This window comes from Heterocephalus glaber, unplaced genomic scaffold (genome assembly GCF_053883595.1).
Source record: "Heterocephalus glaber isolate CG9 unplaced genomic scaffold, H.glaber_assembly_v1.0 deba00001606, whole genome shotgun sequence".
NCBI classification, from domain to species: domain Eukaryota; kingdom Metazoa; phylum Chordata; class Mammalia; order Rodentia; family Bathyergidae; genus Heterocephalus; species Heterocephalus glaber.
The window spans coordinates 11,958,953-11,975,354 of record NW_028258377.1 but is presented as its reverse complement, the minus strand read 5'-3'; the positions used below and the strand labels follow the sequence as shown (position 1 = coordinate 11,975,354).

The window sequence follows — 16,402 nt, the reverse complement described above, 5'->3', positions numbered from 1 at the left end:
TCTACTAGAGCTATGCAAAGGCCACATACTATATTTTCAAATCTATTTAAGTATTAGTGATGAATAGGCTATATAATTTCATCTTCTTTTATTAGATTGCTGAACTGAAAAGAGGTGCTGAAATTATTGTTTGCACACCTGGTCGAATGATTGACATGTTAGCAGCTAACAGTGGTAAGTTAGGGATATTCTTTTTCTCTCTTTTATTTTTGAATTTTACACATTTTTGTTAAAGCAGATATAGGAAACCAACAAACGGTTTCTACATTTCTTCTTAAAGCTATAATATCTTAAAATTTGTATTATAACAAGTTTTTGTTGTAAGCATTAGTAATTTGTTTTTGCAATTCAATTTAAAATTATTTTCAGAAGTAACTCCCTCTGATCTTTTTTAGCACATAACTTGGATTCTTAATCCAATTTTTACCTAGCTTTGCTTTTGAAAGGGTTGGATACTATGCTTTTCTCTATAAAATATAGACTTTTTCCAACAGGAGCTAGTCTTTTACAATACTAGATAAGATATTGCAGCTTTAAGAAATTTTATCTTTTATAAATGTTGCATGTTTTTGGCTCAGTTGTTATGCTTTGTTAAATTTTTCCCTATCAAAACTGTTACTAAACTGTTGACATTATTTAACTTCTGTGGAAAAAGGCCCTTCAAGATTTATAGAACTGGGCTTCCGAGACTTAAACCACCAAAGGTAGGTAATTTAATGCTGTTCCCAATCTTGCAAAAACTAATTGGGGCTGCAAATGTTAGTGTGGAATATTTAAATACTAGGAAGTACTTATTTTGGCTCATTTTTATGTTTTGAAGAAAATGCTTTCAAAGGTCTCCCTTGCAGTATTCTGTATATATAAATAGAATATTAAAAACTGAGTAATGCATGTTTCTAACAGCATTCTACTTGAATTTCTGTGTAAATTTATTTCTAATTCTATATGAAGTTGATAAAGTGATACTGACATTGTTTGATAAGTCATTGTGCATGTATGGCATTTGAAATGTGGGATGAATGCTGATTAAATAATCCCTTGTTTTTTCTCAATGCTGCATTAGTTAAATATCCTGAAATTCATCTTGATTAATTTTACCTTTTTCCTTTGTGTGTCCTTTTGATTTATCTTTAATAACTATTTCATACATGTTTTTGCCAGGTGATTGATGCAACAGTGCTAGCAATGCTTGTATTAATCCTTTAAAAAGGGTTTTTCTGTGTACAAATTTAGCTTTCACTAGTTAAGCCAGGAGCATTTATTTAGACTGATGGGGGAGCACTTAATAAAATTGAATTTGTATCTTTCTATAGAAAAATGTATTTATATAATGTATTTAGTATTCAGGGTTTTTGTGTAACATGTTAGCCACCTAATCATGTTGAATAGGTTCTCGTTAATGTCGATATACCCATTTAAGGAGCTTCTAACTATATGGAAGTAGATTGTAAACCAATATAAAGAGTTTCTGCATCTGAAATAGTTTGCACTGGAACTTGCTTTCCACACATACGCTGTAATCTCTAATATGTTTTTTTCTAGGTGATGCTGTCAGATAATGGCTGATGTGGCTCGATGCTTCATCTCAGTCTTAGTTTTATGATGTGTTTTGGAGAGGGCTGTTTTCTGAATTTTACAGGTTCTTCAGGCCCTATGATGGTATGCAAGAGACGAGTTTGACAAAATAAAGGGCCTCATATATCCATTGTCAGAAAGTATTTGCCACTAGATTAAGACATTGTAGACCAAAATTTCTTTTCACTGTTAACCTACCCCTCTGATTAAGTCAGGCATTTTAGTTCCCTTTACAGTTTTTTAGAGTTGTTGGTAGTCATAAAATAAATTGTGACTGATTTTTAAGGGTTTTTTTCTTTCTTTCTTTTTTCTTCCCACTTTAGGTCGGGTCACAAATCTTCGAAGAGTGACATATGTCGTTTTAGATGAAGCAGATAGAATGTTTGACATGGGATTTGAACCACAGGTAGTAATTAAATCACTTAGTGTTTTTGAAATGTAAATATGATCTTTGTTTGTTTGTAGATAGCATGTGGTATTTACATTTTCTACTGAAAACTAAGGCCAAAGCATTTGTCTGTTTCTCATAAATGCAGTTTTCTCAAGTTCAAAATTTCAGTGATACAAATTTATTGAAATTTTTTTTCTCTTGGCAATGCTGGGGATTGAATACAGGGCCTTGTGTGTGCTAGGTAAACGTTCTTACCATTAGGCTATACTTCCAGCCCCAGAACCAGTATGGTTGTAAGTATGCTATAGACAAAACCAAAAAAAAAAAACTTTGTGATCACAGACTGAAGTAATTGAAATTGGGTATGAAAAGGGATTAGACACACACAGTGTTTACTTCTTAAGTTTGTTCATATGTTTTTCCAAAAATATATTGCCGGGCCCGGGATTTAGCTCAGTGGTTTCGCCGCCTGCTGCGTAAGCGCAGGGACCCAAGTTTGATCCCTGGTACCAAAAAAAAAAAAAAAGTTATTTTTGGGGCTGGGAATTTAGCTCAGTGGTTTCGCCACCTGCCTCGCAAGTGCAAGGTCCCGAGTTCAATCCCCAGTACCAAAAGAAAAAAACAAGAACAAAAATATATTGCCCATCATTTGATAGTGCATGTATTGTGTTTAGACTTAGTGACTAAATTCTAATTTTACTATATGTGCTGCCGAAGCCAACACAAGACTGAATTCTAAATGAGCTATAAATAGGAGAGTTAGAGTAAAAAGAATTACAGTAATACTTGAACCATGGGAGAAACGGTTAAAGTGACTAGCAGAGGACTTGATAACATCCTTTAACTCTTGGAAAGACTATCACATGGAAGCATTGAGTTTATGCTTTTGGTCCCAAGGAATGCGATTGGAACCCAGTGGGGAAGCCATAGGACCCTGACTGAGCTTAATGTGAGGAAGGACTTGAACAAGCATTATTTGGATTTGAAGCAGGCTCCTTTTGAGAAGGGGCAGATAATCAAATAACCTTTACATCTGAGTTTTCTGCCTACAAGTGATTTTGAGAATAATGAAAGACAATGCACATTGACTAAAGAAGTTAAGGCAGAATGGGGTAAGCTTTTTTTTGGTACCGGGGATCGAACTCGGGTCCTTGCGCTTTCGCAGCAGGTGGCCAAACCACTGAGCTAAATCCCTGGCCCAGAATGGCGTAAGCTTTTTAGGGCATCTTTAAAATCAACATGTTCTAATTATTTAGAGTTGAATCAATGAAAAGTGGGACGATTGCTAACTTGGCACAATAAGAGACTGATTCATGCATTAATTTAATTTTATGAGTGTTAGAAGTTATAGATGGTAATGGAGAAGTTTTTAACACAGCTAAGGTGATCTACTTGTACACAGCCTATTTACAGACATGAATGGACAGTATATCTTCTGAGTCTGGCCTGGAGCACTGGCCTGACTCATGAATAGTTCTTAACTAATTGAAATTGGAACATCATCTGTAGAAACACGTTTGTCCTTTTCAGTTGCTAGTCAGATGATTGCTAAACTCCTTTAGTAAAAGCATGAGGAAAGAAAAGTATTTCCCAGAACTGTTTTTCTAGAATGTCCTGGCTCAGTTATTGAGCTCTACAGTGTGGTGGCATATACTGGAGAGAGAGAAGAACAGGGATCAGATTGAAGTGGAGGTTCTAAATGGCATGTGTGAACCTTGGGTGGTGGCACATGCCTGCCTGCAATCCCAGCATTTGGGAGGCTGAAGCAGGAGGATTACCATGAATTTGAGGCCAGTCTGAATTACAAAGCAAGGTGCTGTCTTAAAAAAATTTCAGAACAAACAAAAAAAATGGCATCTATATACACTTTGGTTTTTGCCAAGAATCTAAGAAAAATGGGGGATAATATTCTATATTTAAGTTGAAGATAATTTTCAAATTTTGTTTAAGCTTGTAAGAAAAATTGGTTGGTAAGAGAAAAATATGGCTTGCTTTTCCTAGTTGTATGTGGTACCTTTGAACAACATTTAAAAGTTATTCAAGTGTTGGCGATATAGTTCTGTAATAGAAATCCTGCAGTCTGGGTTTGATCCCCACAACCACTAAACAGACAGCTTATTTTCTTCATTAAAAAGCATGCTTAAAATAATATCCAACAGAATTTTAAAGCACTTTGTCGTATTGGGAGAAATAGTATAGGGAATAAAGATTTTAGTAGGACCGGAGATTTAGCTCAGTGGTTCCGCTGCCTGCCTCACAAGTGCAAGGTCCCGAGTTCGATCTCGGGTACCAAAAAAAAAAAAAAAAGATTTAATAGAAATAAATTGAGACTAGCATGTGAATTAGACATAAACATAATCTGCTTTGAATCTTCTAATGGGAACATAATATATTAAAATAAGACAATCTATTTTTACCAGATAGCCTAGTGTTATTTTTATTAGTGCAGTTTAAATAACTAAGATCATTTTAGTACATGATCAAAGGAGTCAAAGGGAGAAATCTAACTAAAATGCAAATATAAAAGAAATAGTTTTCTCAGAAGCCAGTTACAAACAAAATTCCCTATTTTCACAAACTTTAATGAGAACAAAGACAAGTATGTCAGATGATTTTTGCTATTAAGGAAAATAGTGTAAGACGGTAGAGAGTGATAGAGAAAGGGGTGCTATTTAAGGGAAATCAAGAAAGGCCTTGCTCATAGCTGACTTGAATAAAGTGAGATATTGAGCCATAATGATATTGATGAGAAAAGTGGTAGGCAGAAAGCAAGTACCAAGCCCTGAGTTGGGTGCCTGCTTAGCCAGTGACGCTGGAGCAGAGGGGAAATTGGGAGGAGGATAGAAAGAGGTGTATATGGGTATTGTGCTGGCTGTATAGTGAGGGTATATATAAAGCCTTGGACGTCTGGCCAGGAATTTGGATTTTATCCTGAATATGATTAGCTAGCCTTGGGGGATTTTGAGCAAGGGAATTCCTGGCCTGACTTCTTTTCCTTTTTAGTTGAATCTGTAACTTGGGGGCATTAGGGTTAGTAGTGCCTTCCCCACTTTCATACTGTAGCTTGGTGTTTACCTCCATTTCTTCTGGTTATATTACTGCTTTTTTATGTTTCTGCTTTGTATGTGATTTTCTACAGTGGATAAATGTTTTGGATTTCCTGTTTTTGGATTAAGAGTGCTCAGTCTGTATATTCCTTTGGTTTGGAGGCTACCTTTTCTGTAAAAAGAATCTGGAAGTACTTTTAGAGTTTTTGCATATACAGAATCTGTTGTACTCTCATTTATTTGTTGTTTAGCCGTATAATCCTGGGGAACGGATTTTCCTTTTGGCTTTAAGGTTCAACCACCCCCCCCCACCCCCCCCGCCCCCCGAAATCCCAAAGAAGTGATAGAATAGATCTTAGGGAAGCCACTTACTGGAAAATCTAGGGCATTCTGTTTTTTTGTTTTTGGTACTGGGGATCAAACTCAGGACCTTGTGCTTGTGAGATAGGCATGGCACCACTGAGCTAAATCCCCAGCCCTATTAATTTAGGATTTAGTTTTAGTTGTGTCTTAGTCATGTACTAACTACTCCAAATGTTGGTACTACCATTCCCTAATTTATTTTCCTTTTTTTTGTTGGTTTGTGCTTTTTGAAAAAGATTCCTGTATTGTTACTTTTTCTAGGGAATTTTCAAGGGAAGAGAAGGAAAATGTATTAAGTCACTTGGTAATCTTTACTTGGAAGTGGTGACATCTGGCTTTTGTTTTTGATATTTTGGTGCTGGAGATTGAACCCAGGACCTGGTACCTGCTGAGGATGAGCTCTGCCCTGAGCTACGCCACCAGCTCTGCCATCTGTTTTAAAACCATCATTTTGCCCGTTGAGTATAGTTTTGAAACTGGATATGGTATTAGAAGACTGTCGAGATAATCCTACGAGAGGTGGTAGAGGCTTGAACCTTGGAGTTCCAAGTCCCATGAATTGAATTGCTCCTTTCCCAGCCTTTGTATCTTTTTTTTTTTTCTGGTACCAGGGATCAAACTCAGGACCTTTCGCTTGTCAGGCAGCCACAGCATCACTGATCTACATCCCCAGCCCCTTCATGTTATTATTTTTTTGGTACCGGGATTGAACTCGGGACCTTGTGCTTTCCAGGCAGGCGGTGGAACCACTGAGCTAAATCCCTGGCCCCCTTCGTGTCATTTTTGATAGCTAAAATGTGGTCTGAGGATCCTGCATATTCCTGGCAAGACCTTCATCCTTCCCAGTTTCCAACCATTAGTCATTGTCCACCTTTAAACCAGTATCGGCGTTCTTGATCATGTCTTTTTTCCTGTTTATGGCTGCCGCTACAAGAATCTGCAGACTTCTTGATTCCTTCGGGGCTCTAATGCGCACTAATGTGATTGGTGCACCTATCCCAGCTCCTAAAGATACTTTGTTTACCTTTCTATTGTTTTATTTCTTTCTGAAGCTCTTATCACCATTTAATGTATGGATCTTCCATACAGTATATTGACACTTAATGTATTTGTCCACCCCCATTACAATGTAAGCAACATGAAGACTTTTAAAAAATTGTTTGGGCACTGGGGATTGAACCCAGCGTTTTCATACTGAGCTACATCCCTAGCCATTCATTCATTCATTTGATTTTCACACAGGGTCCTCACCAAGTTGTTCAGGCTGGGCTCCAACTTTTTTTTTGGACATAGTCTTGCTATTATATAGTTCAGGCTGTCCTTGAACTCCATTACGTGGCCTACACTGGCCTTGAAATAGCAGTGATCCTCATGCTTCAGCCTCCCAAGTGAGATTACAGGCATGTGCCACTATGCCCAGCTGGGTTTGAACTTGGAGTTTTCCTGCCTCAGCCCCCCAGAATGCTAGGATTATAGGCATGTGCTACCATCCTTGGCTTCAGTTTTTTCTTGTTGTGTTAGATACACATAACAAAATTTATCATCACCGTTTTTTTTTATTAAAAAATGTTTTTTCATTATTTTAAAGGGTACAATTTATCTTGCAAAACTGCAGCAGTATCCTTACATGGTACTTCCCTCTTCTCCCTCCTGTCACGTCCCAGCTCATGGCAGCCACCACTGTACTTTGTCTCCATCATTTTGACAACTGATTACCTTTAATAAGTGGTATCACAAGAGTATTTGTACACCTTAGTGATGAGAAGTAGTCAGATTACAGATTCTCATCATTTGGGGGATAGGGGTTTTTTTGTTTGATTTTTTTTTTTTTTTTTTGCCCATCGTGCCTCTTTCAAGCTGTGTGCAGTCTGCTCTGGTGCCATGTGCACACTTTCCTGTGAGGAGGAGGCACCAGATGGGTAGCTGCTACTGTGAGAAGAGCTGAAATGGGCAGATACTAACCACAGTTTACCTTCCAACTCTTCCCTTGGAAGTTGTAAACCTTCACTAGACTCCAGAGTTCCAAAATAATTATATCATATTCTGCCAATGCAAGTAGTCTAAGTGGAAAGGCAGATTTTCATTTCTTCCCATCCTGTCATCTTCCCAGAATCATTCATTTCTTGTTTTTATTTTATATTTCTAGTATTTGGCAGTGCCTGTCATATAATAAATGCTTAATAAAAATGAATTGAATAAATGAAAACATAGTAGTATATATTGGTTATATTCTAGGTACAGTTTAAAGATAGAGATAACTGAATTTGTTAATGGATTGTTGTGAGTTGAGTGACAGAGATTAGTCCAATATGACATCTACTTTTTTGACCTACGTCACGGAGGTGCCATTTTTTCCGATATGAAAACTGAGAACAAATTAGAGTATAAAATGAGTTGTGATATTGTAGGATAACAAGTTTAAAGGTAACAAGTTGAAATAGTCATTCTCAGAAGTTCCTTCTACTTGATTTTGACATTGTGTAAGTTTTGAAGAATACTCATCATATTTGCTTGTATTATTTACTCAGGTCATGCGCATTGTGGATAATGTCCGTCCTGACCGACAGACAGTTATGTTTTCAGCTACTTTCCCTAGAGCTATGGAGGCCTTGGCACGCAGAATACTGAGTAAACCCATTGAAGTACAGGTTGGAGGCAGGAGTGTGGTTTGTTCAGATGTGGAGCAACAGGTGGTGGGTACTCTCTTTATGAAATTCCTAGTTCCCTTTATAGTTCAGGCAATATGTAGGGCCCTCTGGGGATCAAGATGTGAGATGGGGCTGGGTGTGGTGCACTTGGAAGGCTGGGGCAGTTTGAGGCCAGCCTAGGCTACATAGTGAGTTCAAGGCCAGCGTGAACTATATAGTGAGATCCTGTCTCAAAAAACAAAAACCAAAAAACAGTGAGATGGTAGATAATTTTTAAAATTAAGTAGTATACATCAACTACAGCCTTCAGTATTTTGACAGATAACATTTAATTGGGCTGTTACCGGGAACTCACTGCATTTTTTTTTTTTTTTTTTTTGGTACCAGGGATTGAACTTGGGTCCTTGTGCTTGTGAGGCAAGTGACGGAACCACTGAGCGAAATCCCCGGCCCCTCACTGCATTTTTTAAAAAATTAATTTTTTGGTTTTTTTGAGACAAGGTCCTGCTATGTAGTCCAGGCTGGTCTTGAACTCACTGTGTAGCCTAAGCTGGCCTTGAACTCAAGACGCTCCTCCTACCTCAGCCTCCTAAGTGCTGGGATTACAGGCATGAACCACCATGCTTGGTTACCTGGAACTCACTGCTTTAAATGCTCTTTTTAGTTTCTCCTGTCAGAAGTTCAGGACTGATAGATAGGTATTAAGATACCTATCTTAACCTTTGGTTACTATGATAAGGAATAGAGAGAATTGATGATCACTTTCTCTGAAAGTTTACAATTTTTTAAAAATCTTACTGATTTTCCAATTAAAGCCAACATTTTTTAGCCTTTTCTTAGTCATCCTTTATTCATTCACCACAAAATAAATGAATATTTGTTTAATGAGCAGGGATGTATTTGCATTTTTATTCCCATTAACTTGGTGCAACTTGGTATTTTCAGATTGTGATTGAAGAAGAAAAAAAGTTCTTAAAGTTACTTGAGCTTCTAGGTCATTATCAAGAATCAGGATCTGTCATTATATTTGTGGATAAGCAGGAACATGCTGATGGTCTGCTAAAGGACTTAATGAGAGCGTCTTATCCTTGCATGTCTCTTCATGGAGGTAATGTTCAGTTTACGTATGAAATATCTTTTAAGTACTTAACGATGCCAAATAGTATGCTCTGTTCTGAATGATAGTATTTCCTTTGTTCTTATAATTTCGAATTAAATTTCATATTATTTTAGTTTTTACTTACAACAGCTATTTGGAGTAAGTGATACTACTATTCCACCTTAGAGATAAAAGAAATCCACCGGATATAATATTGATTTGACCAAATTTATCACTTAAGCAGATACAGAAAAATTGAACTTGAAACTTTCTGACTCTGTGTTATTCTTTCTGAAATGCCTGCTTCCTAGAGGTTTGTGTGATTCACCTTAGAGCTGTCATTGAAATTTTAAAGTGACATTTTAATTTATATGCAACACTATCATTGTTGCATGTATTTGGAGCTTAAAGCACAAAATGGGGAACAGAGAGTTTGATTTACCCTAACTAACTGGATGTTCTAGCTGTTACGACTTTGTAATGAACTGCTTCTCATATTAGTGGCAATGCCATTTCATATTCTGCAGTTTGGGGAGAGCTCTGTGTATATCTAATCTGTGTTTCATTCTGTTTACTGGGGTGGCTCAGTTAGGGCTGGAGATTTACTTCCAGTTTGCCTGGCTTACGTGGCTGAAGCGTGGTACTGGCTCTTACTGAAGTTTGGTCATTCTGTTAACGAGTGGCCTTTTGTGAGGCTCTCTGGTCAAGAGACAAGAACCAGAAGCTAGTAGGGATAGTACTGGGAATTGACAGAGTTTTCACTTCTGCCATATACTGTTGTGCAGAGTAGTCACCAAACTGATGCACACTCAAGAGAAAGATACTACCTTTTTCTTTTTTTTCCCTGTGGTGCTAGGGATTGAACCCAGGGCCTTGGGCATACTAGGGTATTATATGACTGAACCACAATCCCAGCCCAGGCCAATTCTGTGTCCTGGTAGAAAACCTTTTTTTTGAGACTGAGTCTCACTGTGTAGTCCATGCTGGCCTTGAATTTACAGTTATCCTCCTGCCTCGCCTCCAAAGTGCTGAGATTAAGAGCATGCACCACTCTGCCTGGCTTAGAGTATTATTTTATATGCAGAAGAGTGTGTGGGATAGAATATACCATTCCTTTCATCTTTGGAAAATGCAGTCTGTCACACTAGGCTATATATGGGATGAAATTAGAAGGGCTTTGAAGTTATTTTTTTAATGTTTGAACTCTTGATGGAAACCTGGGTTGGTTCTACCTTTTGGCTATTGTGTATGGCATGGCTGTGAACATAGTGTACAAGTATCTTGTGTTAGTGTTTTTAGTTTCTTTGGGTATATACCTAGGAGTATAGTTGCTTAGTCATATGGTAAGTCTGTTTAAATTTTTTTTTTTTTTTTTGGTACCAGGGATCGAATTCGACCTTGTGCTTGTGAGGCCGGCACCAGAACCACTGAGCTAAATCCCTGGCCCAAATATATTTATTGTAACTCTTCTCATGACCAATTTAATATGCACTTTTTTTTTTTTTGGTACCAGGGATCAAACTTGGGACCTTGCGCTTTTGAGGCAGGCGGTGGAACCAGTGAGCTAAAAATCCCAGCCCCTGTTTAAATTTTTGAGGAACTGTCAAATTAATTTCCACCTTGGCTATAGCATTTTATGTTCCTACCAGCAGTGAACTAGTAGAGTTAGTCATTGTATTAGCCTTCTTTTTGTGTGTGTGTGTGTGTGTGTGTGTGTACCGGGGATCGAACTCGGAACCTTGCGCTTTCAAGGCAGGCAGTAGAACCACTGAGCTAAAGCCTCAGCCCTGTATTAGCCTTCTTGTCATTGAGTTACAATACCCAACACCCACAACTTGGAGGAGAGGCTTAATTTGCTCAGTTTTGGTTGATCATGAGTTGCTCTGAGGCAGAGACATCATGGTAGAAGGGCTTGGTGGAGCAAAGCTGCTTAGTTCGCAATGGCTGGAAGCAGAGCAAGGAAAGACACCAGAGCGGACAGACGGGTTGTCTACATAGTGCCCAGGCCACACCTCCATGGTCCACTCAGACCCACCCAGGGGTGCTCGTTACTAACCTGCCAGGCTTTTCTTAATCCAGTGAAGCTGACATATCAGGGTTAACAGTCACAGCCATACTAGTGGGTATGATATGATAACTCATGATTTTTGGCTTGCATTTCCCTGATAACAAATGATGTTATGCATTTTTTTGTCATATGGCAATTTGTATAGGTTATTCAGAGAGATGTGTATTTGAAGGCTTTACCCACTTTTTTTTTTTTTTTGGTACCGGGGATCGACCTTGTGCTTACGAGGCAGTCGGCAGCACCACTGAGCTAAATTCCCAGCCTCTACCCACTTTTTAATTGGCTTGTTTTTGTTTAATAATCTGTTACTCGATGTATGACTTGCAGATATTTTCTCCCATTCTGTAGGTTTTCTTTTCTTTCTGAATAGAGTCCTTTGAGTACAAAAGTGTTTTTCTCTCTTTTTTTTTGTTTTTGGTACGGGGGATTGAACTCGGGTCCTTGCCTTGCGCAACAGGCGGCGAAACCACTGAGCTAAATCCTCGTCCCATGTTTTTTTCTCTTTTTCTCCCTCCCTCCCTCCTCCCTTCTCCTTCCTTCCCTTTCTTTCCTTTCTCTCCCTCCCTTCCTCCCTTCCTTCCTTCTTTCCTTCCTTTGTTTCTTTCCTTCTTTCTTTGTGTTTGGAATTGAACCCCAGGCTTCATGCATGCTAGGCAAGGCTTTACCACTTAGCTGTATCTTCAGAGATGAGAAAAAGAAAGGCTCAGGGATATAGCTCTGGCACGACGCTTGCCTAGCATGCTTGTACTCAAGGCCTTTGATTTAATCCCCAGTACCACAAAAAAACTGAAACAAAACAACTCCATTAATATACAAGTAAATAAAGCTCTAGTTGCTTTATAGTTTATAAATGTAGAAAGTATTTGAGACCTTTTAAGACTTGAAAAAAGGTGTAACCATGAAATTCTTAATGGCCACATGTAATTAATATAATTTTATACATCATATACATATTGGCAGTAGTGAGAAATGTGGGTGTTGATATGTCTGAAATATATACATTTTTTACCTTTTTTTTTAGAAGAAAAACATAGCAAAACATGTGATCATTCTTTGCTAGGGTTATTACAATTGCTGAAAATGCTGATAAGTTGTAAGAACATGTTTTATTTGTGAGGATGGAGGCTGTGGTACTTCTCCTTTTTTCAAGGTGATTTTTTTTTTTTGAGACTGGGTCTCATTATGTAATTCATGTTGGCCTTGAACTCACTGTGTATCCCAGGCTGGCTTCAACTTGTAGTGATGTACTGCCTCAGCTTCCTGAATGCTGGGATTACAGATGTGTGCTGCCATGCTTGGCTCTTCAAGGTTGACCTCTGTGAATAGGGCCGTCAGTCTTAGCAGAAACTAACATTTAATAACTTGACAGCTGTTATTTCTGCTTACTCCTCTGTTTAGGGGAGCCTCAAAGATACTAGGCTGAGTGCTGTCCTTTCTACAAAGGTACCTATTGTAGCTCAGGTTCTGTAGAGAAGGAATGGAAAGTGGGAAACAGGAGAGTGGGTAATATGACTGTGGCTCAGAAAACCAAATAAATAGACCAGGGATGTAGCTCAGTGGCACGACGCCTGCCTGGCAAGCTCAAGGTCCTGAGTTTGATCCTCGGTACTAGGGGGAAAAAAAGGAAAAAACCCGAAATAAACAAACCATCATTGAAATTCTGTTTTGTCAGTCATCCTTTTTTTTCTTACACTAACAATTAAATTTTCTTTAAAACACATTTTTGCATGTAACATGATGAATAATGTTTAAATTAGGAAAACAAGGTTTCCTGCTTGCTGGTAGCTAAAGGTATATAAGATTAAGGACTTTCTCTAGAGCCGACTACTATTTCGAGGCCTTTGGAAAGCACTATTAATATTAGATTTTGGGTTTTGTGCAAGTAACAGAAAATGTGAACTCAGCTACCTTAACATGTTCCCACTGGCTTGAACCACTGGTGGTACATGTATGACTGTCCATTGGGTGGCTTATATCACCCAGTTTAGTCATTTCTGTTGGATGCTGGTCAGTATTTTGTTTGCTTTAGCCATTCCACAGAATATACCATAATCAGGATACAGAACAGTTCCATTACAAACCAAAACTCTCTCATTTGGTTCTTCTAAAGGTAATTATAAAGGTACCTCTCCATCCATAACCTCTGGCAACCACTAACATGGTTTTTGTTTTGTTTTTTGTGGTACTGGAGATTGAACTCAGTTCTTCCAGAACAGGCTGGCCCTGAACTCACTAGCCCAGGCTGGCCTCCAACTTGCAGTGATCCTTCTGCCTCAGCCTCCTGCATTCTGGGATGGTGTGTACCACCACACCCAGGCCCTGATGTGTTCTTATAAGAATTTTGTAAATGAGATCACATATTATGTAACCTTTTTACAGAGCACTGCCGCCCCTCTCCCCCAACCAAACTCAGGACCTTGTGCTTGTGAGGCAGACAAGGCACCACTGAGCTAAATCCCTGGCCCCCTACAGTTTACTTTTTATACTAAGCATAATAACTTTGAAATAAATTCAGGTTGTTACCTAGTTCATTTGTTTTATTCCTGAGTAGTATTATATAGATGTGCCACTATATATCTGTTTGTCCATTTAAGGATATTTTGATTGTTTCTAGATTTTTACAGTTTTGTTTTTGTTTCTGTGGTATTGGTAATTGAACCTAGGGTCTTGGGCATGCTAGGCAAGCACTCTACTACTGAACTTGCATTTAGCTCCCTAGCTCAAAATTGGAGTTATATTTTAAGGGGGAGAGTTAAGGTTGTTGAATAGGTATTTTTTGTGCTTCAGTTAGCACATTTTATTCAATTCCAAGGAATAAAAGAGCATGCCTTAGGCTAAAGTTTTGGTATTTTTAATTGCAAATTTAAATTTATATTGTTATTGATTCTTCTTATGGTTTGGCTCTAGATGTCCCCCCAAAGCCTCGTGTGGTCATAGGTGGCTTTTTCAGAGGTGACTGAATCTAGAGTATGTGATGCTGAGATTAAGGGCATGTGATTACTAAACCTGTACACTGATGGGTTTGGGACCGCCCTAATCCTGGTAGTCTGGATAAGATAAAAGGGGCAAAAAGACACTGTTATGGTTTCCTTGTTGCTTTTACTGCCTTCTGCCACCATGATCTGTTGCTCCTCTGCCATGTGCCACCCTGCCTTTGAGCCAGCCCATTATGAACTAAAACCTCTACAAACTATGAGCTAAATAAACCTTTCCCCCTTTAACTTTGGGTGTTGGGTATTTTGTCTTAGCAGTGAGAAAAGTAACTAAGACAATTCCATTAATTTTTCTTATGAGAATTTTTGGTCCAGTGTTAAATGGTAGTTTCTTTGACATAAGATCCAAATATGGAGCCAGGCACAGTGGGGCGTACCTATAATCCCAGCTACTCAGGAGGCTGAGGCAGGAGGTTCATGAATTCAGGGCCAGGCTGAGCCAGATAGTTAGACCCTGTTTCAATAAGAAGAGGCACGGGTGGGGGGAAGATCCAAATACTTTACTCTTTGAAGAGGACATTTAAAAATGCAGAGCCAAGTGTGATAGCATATGCCTGTAATCCCAGCTACTTAGGAGGCTGAGGCAAGAGGATTTCAAGTTTGAGGCCTACATGGGCAGTTTAACAAGATCATGTCTCAAAATGAAACAAAAGGAGCAAGGGATTTAGCTCAAATTTAGAGAGCTCTTATAATACCAAAAGTAAATTTAGTAATAAATACTCATAAATATATAGGTGCTTGGGCAAAGGGTCCATGTCAGTGGTACCATGCTTGCTTAGCATGCACAAGCCCCTGTGTTCAGTCTCTAGCACTGCAAAAAAAAGTAAGGAGAGAGGGAGGAAAGGAGAGAAGAAAGAAAGGAAAGATTCAGATGCTAATTTATGTTATGCCTACTTTCTGTTTATTTCCAGAGATTTTTGGGTATTCCTGGTGAAATATATTTGTGGTCTGGGCATCTTATCAGACATTTTGGTGTGTTAAACACTGTTTTGTGCCCCATTTGGAGCCTCTTAAGAGAGATCCATTTGGGTACTTTCAAATTGGTGCTCTTCAAACTTTAACATACCTATGGTAATCATCTAAGGGTCTTGTATTAAAGTGCAAGTTCTGATTTCAGTAATTTAGTATGAGATGTGAGATTGCACATTTCTTTTTTTTTTTTTTGGTACTCAGGATTGAACCTTGGGTCCTTGCGCTTTTGAGGCAAGTGGTGGAACCACTGAGCTAAATCCCTGGCCCTGAGATTGCACATTTCTGATGAGTTCCCAGATGCTGTTGCTTCTGGACCTTGGACAAAACTGAGTAGCAAGGCTCTAAAAAAGCCACAGGAGAAGGAGAAAGATCTGAATCCTATCAGTGTAGGCTTTTTGTTCTTGCTTTTGCTTTCTTTTTTCCTGAAACAAGTTTAGGCCTTTGTAGCTATAAGCCTTCTATACAAGAAAGGGGACAAAGCATGGCAGATTTGGAAGGTCCATGGATGAATGAATGGCAGTAGCCCTTAATCTTTCCGTTAAATCTTTTTAGTCTTTTATTTTTCTGTACTTTCGGAGTTTTAGGTATGGATTTGTTTTTTATTCCACTTTTAGATTCTTTGTCAGAAGAAATGGAAAATTTTAACATGTTTTATATCTCTAATTTACTCACAGGTATTGATCAATATGACAGAGATAGCATCATAAATGACTTTAAGAATGGAACCTGCAAGCTTCTTGTGGCCACCTCAGTTGCTGCCCGAGGTCTAGATGTGAAACATCTGATTCTTGTAGTAAATTACAGCTGCCCCAACCACTATGAGGACTATGTACACAGAGCAGGACGGACTGGAAGAGCAGGCAACAAAGTAAAAAGAATTTTTAATAGTTGATTTCGTTTATATTAAAATATAGGTGTTTCTTTTAGTATTTTAAGGAATAAATAATAGAAGTTACAAAGACATTTTGTAACATTTTCTTAATCATCAGAATGTGTGGAATGATGTTAATCATTTATGTACATATGCTTGTATAGATATTGTTAGTTTTTAGAAACCTTGGTGCTTTCTATAGGCCGATAGTGTTAACAGTTTATGTCTCCTTTTAGATTCTTTTGTCCCTTGCCTAGAAATTTCTGTGTATAGTGTAGTCCAATATATTTCATTCCTTTTTTTAAAAAATGGGATCATAAAATACAGCCATCCCCAAGTATCACACACATACACACACAAATATACATGCTGTTT

General features: G+C 38.3%; 1 protein-coding gene across 3 annotated transcripts in view; it reads left to right on the top strand.

Moving 5' to 3' along the window:
- The window catches only part of Ddx46 (DEAD-box helicase 46), an 82,033-nt gene that overhangs the window by 22,185 nt on the left and 43,446 nt on the right, over positions 1 to 16,402 (top strand). For all 3 annotated transcript variants that reach the window (XM_087194741.1, XM_087194740.1, XM_004836225.4), the window contains exons 12-16: positions 96 to 174; positions 1,899 to 1,981; positions 7,905 to 8,069; positions 8,970 to 9,132; positions 15,831 to 16,024. In XM_087194741.1, the coding sequence (XP_087050867.1) occupies positions 96 to 174; positions 1,899 to 1,981; positions 7,905 to 8,069; positions 8,970 to 9,132; positions 15,831 to 16,024 (684 nt within the window). The remainder of the gene's footprint in view (positions 1 to 95; positions 175 to 1,898; positions 1,982 to 7,904; positions 8,070 to 8,969; positions 9,133 to 15,830; positions 16,025 to 16,402) is intronic.